Here is a 13,174-nt window from a genome sequence, read left to right on the forward strand (position 1 = left end):
ACACTTCTCAAATAATATGCTATAGCTTTATTGATAAAATTAAAAACAATGATTACAACTTTACATACATAAACATTTGATGAGCAATGCATGGGGAAGTTTGTGACCCCTCAAGCTAATAGTTATCGATTATAAAACATAAAAAGTGAAGGAGAAAAAAAAGTCGATAATTTTTATGATGAAGTATTGAAGATGGTCAGCCAGAGTGAATCACATTTAGTATTATTATTATTATTATTATTAAGAGAATTACAAAAGATGGATTCAAAGAGAACTAGGCTAGCTGTTTTAGCCTCAACTAAAACCTCAATGCTTGGAATACTCCAAAGCGAAAAGGATCAAATTTATTCTGATAATTAAGAAGGTTGGAACTAATTGTCAGACAACCAATTGATCCTGCATATGAGATCAGGGCTAATCCATATTAAGGTCAACGTCCCACAAAGGACTTGAGCCATTTTGCAGACTTCTTTGGGATTCTGTTCAAGTTGTTAAGGTAATCTGTGTAAGCAAGCCCAAATCGAGCAGTGTAGCCTGACCCCATTTCCATGCAGTCCATTAAAGCCCAAATGAAGTAGCCATTTACGTTCACCCCCTTCCTGCACTCAAACAACAAATAATCTTTATGATGACTTTGTTTTATGGGACAAACTTGTTTTATGGTCCTATTTATGAATAATATTGCTATCATCAAACGGTAGTTGTTAGTACTTAGCACATAATTTGAACTTACTTCATGGCTTCTGAAATAGCAGAAAGATGGCTAATAATATATTTAATTCGCGCATTATCTTTTAGTGCAATCTTTATTGGGATAGTATCGTTTCGTTTCTCTGGATATCCTGTTCCAAAGAATGTATAACTTGAATATACATCAAGATAAAAAAATATTTATATTTTGTGATTTTTTTTTTTTCTCTTGATTAATGTGGAAAAAAATTAAGGAACTATTTTAAGTTAATTACTAACCATTTTCAGTAACGTAGAACTTGGGATTGTTGTATTCTTTCTTCATATAAATCAATGCATCCCTTAACCCTTGTGGATAGATATACATTTGAGTGCTACCTGGTGTCTGGTTTAACAATGAAATAACATGTTCTTAGATGATGTCTTCAAGTCATTGAGTTTAATCAATGTGTAAACAATTTAAAATGAAACAATCTTACCCGATCACCAATGGGTTTCCCATTTCTATCGACTATGACAAATGCGACAAACAGGGATTAGATAATACTAACTACCAAAATCATATCTATGCCAAATTCAATTACAAGCTAAATTAAGATGTTTTACAAAGGAAACCACAAAGTTTACCTTTGAGCTCAGCATACTGGTATTGACTAAAGGTAGAATAGTTATCATCTTTATCAAAATGTTGGGAAAGCGCGTATCTGGATGTATAATAATTGACACCAATAAAATCAAAGGATCCTTTAACTAAATCCTTCTCTGCTTTTGTGAATTCTGGAAGTCCATCTCTTATCAAAGCCTTCATGATGAATGGGTAATCTCCAAACTCTAATGGTTCCATAAACCTATACATATAATAGGGGGGGGGGGGGGGTGTGGGGGGGATTAGGCATGATTTTTTTTATCAAAAGGATTTGATTATATGTGTGTGTGTGTGTGTTTTATTGACTTTGATAATTGTTCTAACCATCCAACCAAGAAGTCAAATGCTCTCTTGGCTGCATCTTTATCATGAGGTGTATCTCCATATGGCTCAAACCATTCTACCGTTGGTGAAACACCGATTTCTCCCCCTTGAGTTGGCTATGAATAAAAAAAAAATTATATAAATAACGTTGTAACAAAATGGGTGTTTTATATAGATTTTACCTGGTATTTTTCTTTGTAGTGTTTTACAGCTGCAGCATGGGCTAATATAATGTTATGGGTAGCAAGGTATGGATCTGTTGCAGGTTTTGGATTTGGATTCCTAGTTTCATAACCGTACGGCCCAAAGATTTGTGGCTCATTGATAGTAGTCCAGTACTTCACTCGGTCACCAAAATTGTGGTAACAAATGTCGGCATAGGCTTTAAAATCATCCCTATTATTAATAGTAAGGTAGCATCCAAGTACACGTACACTGATTAGTAATTATTATCTTAGGAAATATTGATAGTTGAAATAAGAAGTTTGATCAACTGGATCACATGAACCTACACAATCTGTCTGCTCAAGAAGCCCTCGTATTTGTCTTGCAGTGCTTGAGGTAAGTCAAAGTGGAAGAGTGTCACAAATGGGGTTATCCCTGCATGCATGGGGAATTCAGGTTCTCATTTTTTGAGCAGTTGAAAAGTAAACTGAATTGAAAATTTAGGAACAAAAACTGGTCCTTGCATATATGAAGCACAATCAGCTACTAGAATTGTAAAGCCAAATATTGGTTCATACCATTTTTTACCAATTCATTAATAAAACTGTTGTAGAAATTGACTCCCTCTTGGTTTACTCCACCAGCTACGGTCCCATCTGCATGCAAGATGATTATATAAATAGAACATAAACTTTTTTTTCTTTTTAAATATTTGGTTGATTTGAGGGTGGCATATTTTGAAGAAGAAAGTACCAGGGAGGATTCTTGACCAGGAAATGGAGAATCTGTAAGTGTCTGCTCCCATATTTTTCAGCAATTGCACGTCCTCCTGTGACACCAACCAATTAGAGAAAGAAAGAAAAACACACGTGTGGCTAGAAGGATGACATTATTTTACACAAGCTTATTTCTGAATTTAGGTTAGTGCAAAAGGCCAAAAACTTGATCTACTAATAAAGCTTTCATTATGGTTATAAAGTAGATTAAGAATCGGGGCTACACGTTAGCGACATTTCCTAATTGGAACTTCATAACTCAATAATGTATGTGTTTAGTGTGACGTGTTATTTAAAATTTAAAATAAAATGATGATAGATATATTTTTAGATTTATAATATATCTAATTTGATTCATAAAGTAGATCCATTCTAAATAAGTATGATCATTTTTCAATCTGATATAATTAAGAACAAATATTTTCTTTTGGTCGAACTTAGGAAGTGAGATGTGATGACTGATGAGCGTGAGATCTAAAAAAGGTCAAAATTTTGAAATACATGGGGAGTGCTTGAGTGCTTTAATTATATTCTATCTTTAGTTTTCTTGTTTTGAACATTTGTAGAGTAGAGTTGTTTTTATCATTTATTGATAACTATGTAACAATATTCATATATACTTTATAATGATTGTATGAATCAACTGCAATGTCCTTATCTCCAACTCCATCTTGGATAAAACGGTCCCAGGTGCTTGGTCCTCTCCCTCCTTCATCACCTGCTCCTTCTGTCTGCACCATGTCATTACATGTCAACTATTTATACAGTTAACTAGTTTTAAAGTCAAGTTGTTAATTAAATCTATTATAAATATTACTTAATTAAACAGAATAGTAAATAACATAAAATATGATGACTTAAGAAAATCAATTAAACAAACTAGTTTTATAATAAATAAAATAAAATAACCTAAGGGGAAACCTTGCCAAAAAAAAAACAAACCACTATATTAAAAAAAAGTTTAAGATCTAGTACAAAATCTTTGCTCCAAAACTTTACAATCTCAGTAGATGAATTTACAATAAAAACCTTTTATTACATCATATTGCATCAAAACCTCTAGATTCTTCAATATATGAATATTCCACAAATGATGCACTCACAATCACAATACGAACCTCCAACTGACTCCAAGAACTTCTTGAAGGTTTTTTTTCATATCAGTAAGTCTGCGGTGGTTGTTATTGCTTTGGCTTTTTCACCAAACGAACTTCAAATTTATTTTGAATCTCTTCGGTATGGTCAAATTGAGAGAACTTGGTTACAAAAACCCTAGCTACACAAACAGAGTGTTTCTTTCTCTTAAAAAAAAACCTTCTAATATATTGCTTATAATGTACTTTAAATATCGGTTCAAATGGATCTTGAATCAAGCTTCAAACGAACAAGTTATTGGCTTTTTTGTGTTGTTGATTTTTGCTGAAACTCAAATCTTGGTAGATTGAGAGGTATCAAGATGGTTATTAAGAGGTATCGAGCCAGCTATCAAGGAGGCAGAAGGTGACCTAGAAGGGCTAGACAGATCGAGATGTATCGAGGAGGTATCGAGAGGTATTGAGCCAACTGTCATGGTACATGCTGAAATTCACTTTTCTTGAGCTTTTCTTTAGTTAACTTTTGTCTTCAACTTAAGTAATCTTCAATTACAACTTTAAAACATATTAAAACTCAATAAAAGAACACAATTTGATATTGTTTGACAATACCAAAACACATGAACCTTAGAATCTCCCCCTTTGTCAATCCATGACAAAACCTCAATTACAAAAATAACCCAATTACAAGAATGAATCCATATTCAACTAACTAGCCTAATCTAACAACATGTCCCAAGAAATCATAGTATGAACTAGGATTAGATTGTTTTGATTGGCTTCGTATCTGTCTTTTCTTAAAGCACTTAACAAACACATTATGCGCACCATGTGGAAAACAATGACAAATAATACACAAGTAGAGCTCAAGAATATGTATACCAATAAAAAATTGGCACAAAATCCCAAAGTACATAATACTCCCCCTAAGTAAATAAAACACATCTCCCCGTTACAGAAACATGTATTGCTCCCCCTAACATGTAGACACTCCAAATACCAATTTTCTCTCCCTTCTTGTCCTGATTAATAGAAAGCTACAAAGTTTTACCAAGAAAACATAAAAGGGATCACAGGGGCACAAAGAATCCATAAGAGCATTCACTTTCGATCTTCTATATGCCATATGTTGGTATATTTTAGCATAAAACGTACAAAAATAGTCCATTACCCAGTCTTGCAAAACCTTGCAATTGTCAAAAAATTTGCAATTGTGCTACAGTGTCATCCTAAATGTATGATGGCCCTGTAGTACAATTGTAATCCAAAAAAAAAAATATTGCTTTTCACCTTTTGTTTTCTCTCACTTCTGTCTCTCATTTCCTCTCTCTCTCTCTCTCTCTCTCTCTCTCTCTCTCTCTCTCTCTCTCTCTCGTTCAGAGCTTGCACCAGAGCTGGGTTGGATTTGGAATGGTCACAGCATGCCGATCGGCATGATCACGGCATGGTCACAGCGTGGCGGAGATCGAAGGTTGGATTTTGGATCGGCAGAGATCGGAGATCATGGCGGTATGGCTTTGGATCGGTGGGTTGTGTGGGTCGTGGGTGAAGTGGTGGGTTTGGAGTTGTGGATCAAGTGATGGGTTTAGATCGGTGGATCAATGTATTGTGGGTTAGGTGGTGGCGTGGGTTTGGATCGGTGGGCTGTGTGGGTCGTGGGTTAGGTGAGGTGAATTTGGAGCTGTGGGTCAGGTGGGGTTGTGGTGTGGAGATTGGTGGGTTTCTCTTGGTTATTTGACAGTGGTTTTTCTGGGTTTGGGTGCAATGTATGGCTTCATTGGTGGCTCCATTGATGGCTCCGTTGGTTTTTTTTTTTTAATTGGGTTTGTTGTGATAAGTGGGGTTTTGGTTGGGTTTGAATTGATGGTTTGATGAGTTTTTTTTTAATGTGGTTTTGGTTTTGAATTGATGATTCGGTGGGTGGTGCTATGATATGTGGGGGTGGTAGTTTGTTGGTAAGTGGCATTGTGGTGGTGGCTATTGTGATTGTGGTGACTGATGTGGGCTATTGTGGTTGTTATGTGTGTTTTTTTCTAGGTTCTTTTGATTTGTGGCTGGTGTGGTGGTTTTTGGTGTGGTGGCGTGGTTGTTTCTGGGTTTTTTTTTTTTTTTTTTTTTTTTTTTGTGGCCGGTGCCTAGAGGCAGAGGGAGAAAGAGAGGAAAAGGAAAAGAGAGAGAGCGAGAGAAATAGTATAAAAAAAAAAGAATAAATAAGAATATTTAAATAAACTGGGAAAAGAATAGAGTTTGAGATGTTACGTGTGTTGTAAAATGGTATGGTATAAATGATAAAGTAACTTTTGATATGGTAAAATGAGATTTTGTTTAGAAATCGGATGTGAATGCTCTAAACAAACATGGATAGAATGAAAACATGGATGCCATGGATACTAAGGGGACAACATATTGAAAATAAGAATGACACACTCATGGAATGCTAATAGATTAAACTCCCACTATAAAGAGCAAGGGTTATAAGAACAATTTCTCCCATTTAAAAAAAAAAATTATAGAACAACTGTTACAGAAAAAAAAAAATTGAGATGAAAAGTGACTCACAAAACAAATGAGATAGCACATAAAGTACCAATATTCTCTCTTTCATTTTATGCAAATCTTAACACTATGTAACCCATGAACAAAGGTATGCAGACACTTCTAAGCATTATCACTTAAGATTATACCGTATAGTTCTCATTGAAATAAAAAATCACGCATTCAAGGGGTTTTCATGTGCTCAAGTGTCTTGTAAACTCATATCAACCTCAAAAGTAGAGAAAAAGTTATGAAAATAAACAATATAAAAATTTCCAAGCATTTCAAATCAATCAAATAGTATTGACCATGGAAAACCAATAAAACAAATTAGTTTTACAACAAAAACCTAGGGGAACCTTCCCAAAAAGCAATTTGCTAGTAAAGATAAGTTTGAGATTGAGTACAAAACTTTTATCCCTAAACTTTATAATCCCAATAGATGAATTTACAATAAAAACCTTCTGCCACATCAAATTCTCTGAACTTTTCAATATATTAACCCTTAATGAATGATGCACCCACAATCACAATCGGAACCTTTGACTGACTTCGAGAACTTCTTAAGAGTTTTCTTCATAGAATTAAGTCTATAGTTGTTGCTATGCCTTCAGTTTCTTCACCAAACAAACTTCAAATTTACTTTGAAACTTTGGTATGGTGAAATTGAGAAAACTCGGTTACAAAAACCTAGCCATAAAAAACAAAGTGTTTCTCTCTCTAAAAAGCCTTCTATGGATGGCTTATAACCTCCTTTAAATAATGGTTCAAATAAATCTTGAATTAGGTTTCAAACAAAAAAGTTATGGACTTTTTCACGTTGCTAACTTTTGCTAAAACGTGAATCTTGATAGATCAATGAGGTATCGAGACAGCTATTAAGAGGAATTGCACTAGCTATCAAGGAGGCAGAAGGTGGCCTAGAAGAGCTTGATAGATCAAGAGGTATCAAGGAGGTGTCGAGAAAGTTATCAGAAGATATCGAGCCAACTATTAAGGTATATGCTAGAAATAATTTTTTTTTTTTTTTTTTTTTTTTTTTTGTAGTTTTTCTTGAGCAGTGTTTTCAACTTGACCTTCAATTACAACTTTAATAAGACACATCAAAACTCAATAAAAGAATATAGGGTAAAATACAAAATATACTCTGAAATTTGAGGTTTTTGGATTTTACAGCTGAAGTTTTATACTGTTTGTATCAACAACCCCTCCGCTAGTTTTTTTTGCTAATGTGTCTGTTAAGTGACACATCAACTTGCCACTTATGCCAATTGATCCAATAAAAATATGACACGTGTATAACACTATTCCAAGTAATTAAGTACCTTAAAAAAATATTTGAAAATATTAAAACAATTCTTTAAAATATGTTATTATTATTAGGGATAATTACACATAACCCACTTGTGGTTTGAGTGCAAATCAATTTGCCTACCCGTGGTTTGAAAAGTATCACTTAACCCACCTGTGGTATGTTTCCGTCAATCTCTGTAACCGACCTCACTCCTAGTCGTTACAAAAACATCTCTTAACCCCAAAACACAACATAACCCGGATCAAAACACTCAAAACTCAAAAAAATTTCAAGAGAGAGACCTGTGGTGAAAGCAAAGTGTTCTTCGTGGTTTAGAGTGTCTGGAGGGGGAGAAAACACAAGTTTCGCAACATCGAAGCTAGGGGAAGGTATGTGTGACTGTTGTTGATTTGCATTTGGGTTCTTGATGGCATTTTTTCCCACGACCCATTCACGTAGTTAGGGTTTGTAAAATTTTCTCAAAATTGGTGTATGTTAAATGTGCATTTTGCTATTTATATGTAGAATCGCTTAGGATATAGCTAATGTACTGCTATGGTTGTTTATATGATGCGTATATCTGAAAGAATCAAGTTTATTTGTCAATGATTACACTTGTTTGTGAACTGTGGGTAGTGTGGTCCCTATGAATTTGTTGGGAATTTGGTTTTGCATGTGCTATATGTGGTCCTTTGGCCATGTGTTGTCTCTCAGCAACAAAACAAATATTATATGAAAACAAAATAGTACTATGTTTGGCTTGTTGTCTCTTTTGGCTTGTTGTCGTTTTCAGCATATCAGTATGTAAACAAACTACTTATTTTAAACAAACTACTAAATTTAAACAAACTACTTATTTTAATTGCAGATGGTTGACTTTACATTTGACATTGAAATTCATGTTATGGGATGTTTTGTGGAGGACCCAACCATTCAATATGTGGGTGGGTCTGTACATACATTGACAGAGATTGACCTTGATATGTTGAGTTTCTTTGAAATTCGAGATTTATGCCATCTAGTTGGTGCTCCTAAAGAACACAGTAGATATAGGTATTTACTTCCTGAAGGTGATGTAGAGAATGATTTAAGGGCCATAGAATCAAATGCAGATGTGGTGAACATGACTACCCTTCATAGGGCATGGCTAGCTAACAAAATCATAATCTATACTGACATAGATTTGGAGCCACTGGTAGTTGAGCATCCTGATGGAGGGGGGAGCAGATGATGGTGTAGGTGGTGATGGAGGGGTGGATGAAACAGATGTGGAGAGTGATTATGAGGAAGAAGAAGACGATGAGAATGTTGAGGATGTTGAGGTTGGTGATAGAGTTGAAGAACAAGATGCTGAGGTTGGTGCAAGGGTTGAAGAACAAAATGTTGAAGGAGATGATGATGATGATTGGCTATATGAAGGCCTAGAGGGGGATGACTTTGGTGATGACATATTTGCTGCTCCAAACTCAGCTCCACGAGGTTCTGCTCCAAAATCAAGTGATGCTCCCAATACAGCCCTAGAATCAAGCAATGCACCCCATGCAGACCCTAAGTGGGCTGAGCCAGCTCTTGAGGATGACTTGGTAAGCATGGATGGGTTTGATGATGAGTAGGTACCTGAGCAGCCGGAGTTTAATGCTAAGAGTGACATGAGAAATATTGTACTGAAGAAGGAGATGAAGTTTCCTAATGCAAAGGTGTTCAGAGTTGCTTTGAGGGAGTATGCAATTAAAAACCTATTGACATCAAATTCAAGCTTAATGAGAGGATCAAGATATCAATTCACTGTAAGAATGAGTATGGGTGGAGATGTTATGCATCTCAAATAAGTGGAGAGCTAACATTTCAGATTAAGACCTTGACTGATGACTATACTTGCCCCAAATCTTTTAAAAATAGCCAAGCAACATTAGCTTATGTTGCTGAGAGCTTCATTAAGGACTTTAGCAAAAATCCAAATTGGGAGGTGGGTGGTGTACATAACCATATGATGCAAAATTTATCTATTGGCTTAAGTGTAAACCAAGTATATAGGTAAAAGAGAAAGGCAAATGATTTGATCAATGGAGATGAGCAACTGCAGTATGGTGTCCTTAGGGACTATGCGTAAATGATAAACACAGTAGACAAGGGGAGTAGGGTTATACTACAGACAGAAATGGCTGATGAGACTTCCCAGCCAAAATTTAAGAGGATGTATGTTAGGTTCAATGCTCAGAAGGTAGGATTTTTAGGTGGATGCAGGTCATTTATAGGTTTAGATGGTTGTTACATAAAGCACAGATTTGGAAGGCAAATCTTATCTGCCACTGCTAGGGATGCAAATGACAACATTTTTCCAGTAGTCATGGCTGTTGTGGAACAAGAAAACAAGGAGTCTTAGATATGGTTTTTGGAAATTTTTGCTAATGATATAGGGAGACCAGAGGAGCTTCAATTGGTCTTCATTTCTAATAGGCGAAAGGTATGCAAGTTTTGTTCAGTTATACTTGAATAGTTTACTATATATGTAGCTGAACTAACATGTTTTGTTTGTTTGTTTGGTTATTTGTAGGGGCTTATACCTGCAATAGAGACACTATTCCCTACTGTGGAGCCTAGATACTATGTGAAACACATCTACAACAATTTCAAAGTAGATTACAAGGGATTGGAGCTGAAGGATGCATTGTGGAGGTGTGCTACTGCCACAACAGTAAGGGAGTTTGAGAGATGCATGCAGTACATAAAGGATTTGAATGAAAAGGCATATGAGTATCTTGCAAACATTGCACCTGCACAGTGGACAAGGTCACACTTCACTCCTAGGGCCTTAACAGATTATTTGGTAAATAACTTGAGTGAGACTTTTAACTCAATGATATTGAAGTCTAGGGACAAGCCTATCTTGGCAATGTTGAAGTGGATTAGGGTTAGACTTATGACTAGACTTTACACAAAAAGGGAAGGGATAGAGAAGTATGCTGGAAAGTTGTGTCAAAGCATAAAAGATAAGTTGGAGAAATTGAAGGTTGAAAGCAAGTCATTTAGTACTACCCCAGCTAGCAGTTTCCTTTATGAGGTAGCTAGTTAGTATGAGAGGCATGTAGTTGATCTTGTCAAGAAGACATGCAGCTATAGGTATTGGGATTTAAATGGCGTTCCATGCAAACATGCCATAACAACCATTTATACAAACATTGAGACACCATAAGCCTACACCCACTCATGCTACCACAAAGAAACTTACATGGAGATATACAAGGAGGGACTTCCTCCCATGCCTGGTCAGTCAGAATGGGCTGAGACTGGACAGCCTACTTCTGTAGCACCTTACATATACAAACCACCAGGCAGGCCACCCAAGCAAAGAAGGAGGGCTCTTGATGAGCCTAAGAACCCTTACAAAGCAAGTAGGCTGAACAGACCTGTAAGGTGTGGGAAATGCAAAAAGGAAGGGCATAACTCATGAGGGTGCAAGGCTAGCATCACTAGGGAGACACCATGGCAAAGGAGACTGAGGCTTGAAAGAGAAAATGTTGTAAGTAATTGAGATTTAAATGGCAAAAAAAAAAAAAAACTTGTTTTTAAACTTACAAAGGTATTAATGTACTGAAACTGGGTTTTGTTGCAGGCAAGGGGAGGGGTGCCTGCACCTAGTACCAGATCTGGATCTGCACCTCAAGTTGCATCCCAGCAGCCTACCCAGACTTACAACATGAGGTCTGCCACTCAGCCTTCATCCTCACAGCAAGGAAATCAAGCTTCACAGCAAGGAAATCAAGCTTTATAGCAAAGAAATCAAGGTAGGCCATCTCACATGAGAGCAGGATGGTTCTCTTCCTCACAACCAGAGTTTCACACACCCAGGGAGACCTGGGATACCCTACCAAGTTCTTTACAGGTAACTTAGTTGAGTTACCTCTTTCTTAGATGGTTGTGTAGACTGTGATATTTTTTACCAAGGATTTTGAATGTTCAAATGTTCATCCGAAAAGTGATAAAAAAGGAAACAATTTTTTTAAAAATAATAATAATTTAAAAAATTTTAAAGATTTATTTTAATATTTTTAAAGATTTTTTAAGTTAGTTAATTCGTGAAATATACAAGTGTCATGTATTTATTAAAAAAATTGGTATACATGGCTAGCTGCTGTGTCAATTAACGGACACATCACAAAAAAATATATATATATATATATATATATATATTTATGTGTGTGTGTGTGGACAGATTGTTGATACACTTTAGGGTATACAATCAAAATTTTAATATTTTAGAGGTAAAATTCAAACTCTCAAACTTTAGAGGTATATTTTCCATTTTACCTTAAAACATAATTAAGCATGTATTGACCATACCAAAAAACATGAACTTACATATGTGTGTGTATTTGAGAGAGAAAGAGACTCCTAAAGAGCAGAAGTGGCGCAACCAAACTTGAAATCAGCAGGGAAGTCCTTTCTCTGTACTTTCTTGGGTTTAGGAATTACTGTAGGTTGGGCTACTTGTACTCCGTTGAGAACTTCATCAAGAATTGTGGTTGGTGGAACATGGCCTTCCCAACTTCTAACGGTAGTTTCTGATTTCTTTAAAAAACCCACATCAGCCATAGATGGCCTCGTTGGCAATGCAAGGTAAAGTGCAATATAAAGAAACAGATAGAGAGAGAGATCAAGCAATGCTATGTTAAGCGCCATATTGAGAGACAAATAGAGAAGGGTGGTTAGTGATCTAGAGACAAAGAGATGGGACTTTGAAAGGTTGTTAGGAGTCTAGAGCTAAGGGCTATTTATGGATTTGAGGTTGAAAGAGTTAGAAAATTTTGTTTCGCGTCAAAGGGATCTAGAGACAAAGAGATGGGACTTTGAAGGGTGGTTAGGAATCTAGAGCTGAGGACTATTTATGGATTTGAGGTTGAAAGAGTTAGGAAAATTTGTTTGGCGTCATTCATTTTGTCTCATATATGTTTTTTTTTTTTTTTGAAACATGTTTTGTCTCATATATATATATATATATATATATATATATATATCATATACTAATAGTCGAAACATTTGACTATATATTAGTATATATATCATATACTAATAGTTGAAATGTTTGACTTTTTGTGGTTCACGTCTCATTATGCTACGTGGCTACATAAATTGAAGCCACATATACATTTAAAAACACCGAACAATTGTGACTTTTTATTTTTCAATAGGCACATTTTCGGTCAATAGACATTTTTATTTAATAGGCAACTTTTTGATCAATAGGCACCTTTTCAGTCAATAGACAACTATTTGTATAACCAATGTGAAGAGCTATAACCTTTTAATAGACATCTTTTGATATGTAGTTTTTCATTCAATAGGAACATTTTTTGCCAATAGGCACATTTTCGGTCAATATGTACATTCATTCAATAGGCACCTTTCGGTTAATAGACACCTTTTAGTATATTAAATTTGAATGGTTATGACATTTCAATAGACACTTTTTTTTTCTTTTTTTTTTCTACTGTAATTGTTATTCATCAAAAGAGATACATTACATAGTACATTTATGTCTACAAATCAACCAAGACAATTAATTATAGACAGAGAATAAGGTATTTTCCAATCTCAATCTATAAAATGTAGATCCATATATATGTAAATGCATTAACCGATATCATTGCTC

The 13,174-nt window shown here is 35.4% G+C and overlaps 1 protein-coding gene across 2 annotated transcripts; it reads right to left on the minus strand.

Annotated features, from left to right (window-relative positions):
- Positions 1–206: 206 nt before the first annotated feature.
- LOC142615427 (beta-glucosidase 13-like) lies at positions 207–12,370 on the minus strand. 2 transcript variants are annotated; one of them, XM_075788176.1, is made up of 12 exons: positions 11,920–12,370; positions 3,222–3,335; positions 2,579–2,654; positions 2,404–2,481; positions 2,173–2,260; positions 1,843–2,056; positions 1,661–1,776; positions 1,318–1,538; positions 1,170–1,201; positions 970–1,075; positions 734–842; positions 207–599 (listed from the first exon to the last, which is right to left on the minus strand). In XM_075788176.1, the coding sequence occupies exons 1-12, from the start codon at positions 12,202–12,204 to the stop codon at positions 431–433; spliced, it is 1,608 nt and encodes a 535-aa protein (XP_075644291.1). In that variant the 5' UTR covers positions 12,205–12,370; the 3' UTR covers positions 207–430. The 2 variants fall into 2 exon arrangements, with proteins under 2 accessions (XP_075644291.1, XP_075644295.1); XM_075788180.1 differs by lacking the exon at positions 734–842 and having other exon boundaries at positions 11,920–12,365.
- Positions 12,371–13,174: the final 804 nt, after the last annotated feature.

This window comes from Castanea sativa, chromosome 1 (genome assembly GCF_040712315.1).
Source record: "Castanea sativa cultivar Marrone di Chiusa Pesio chromosome 1, ASM4071231v1".
NCBI lineage: Eukaryota > Viridiplantae > Streptophyta > Magnoliopsida > Fagales > Fagaceae > Castanea > Castanea sativa.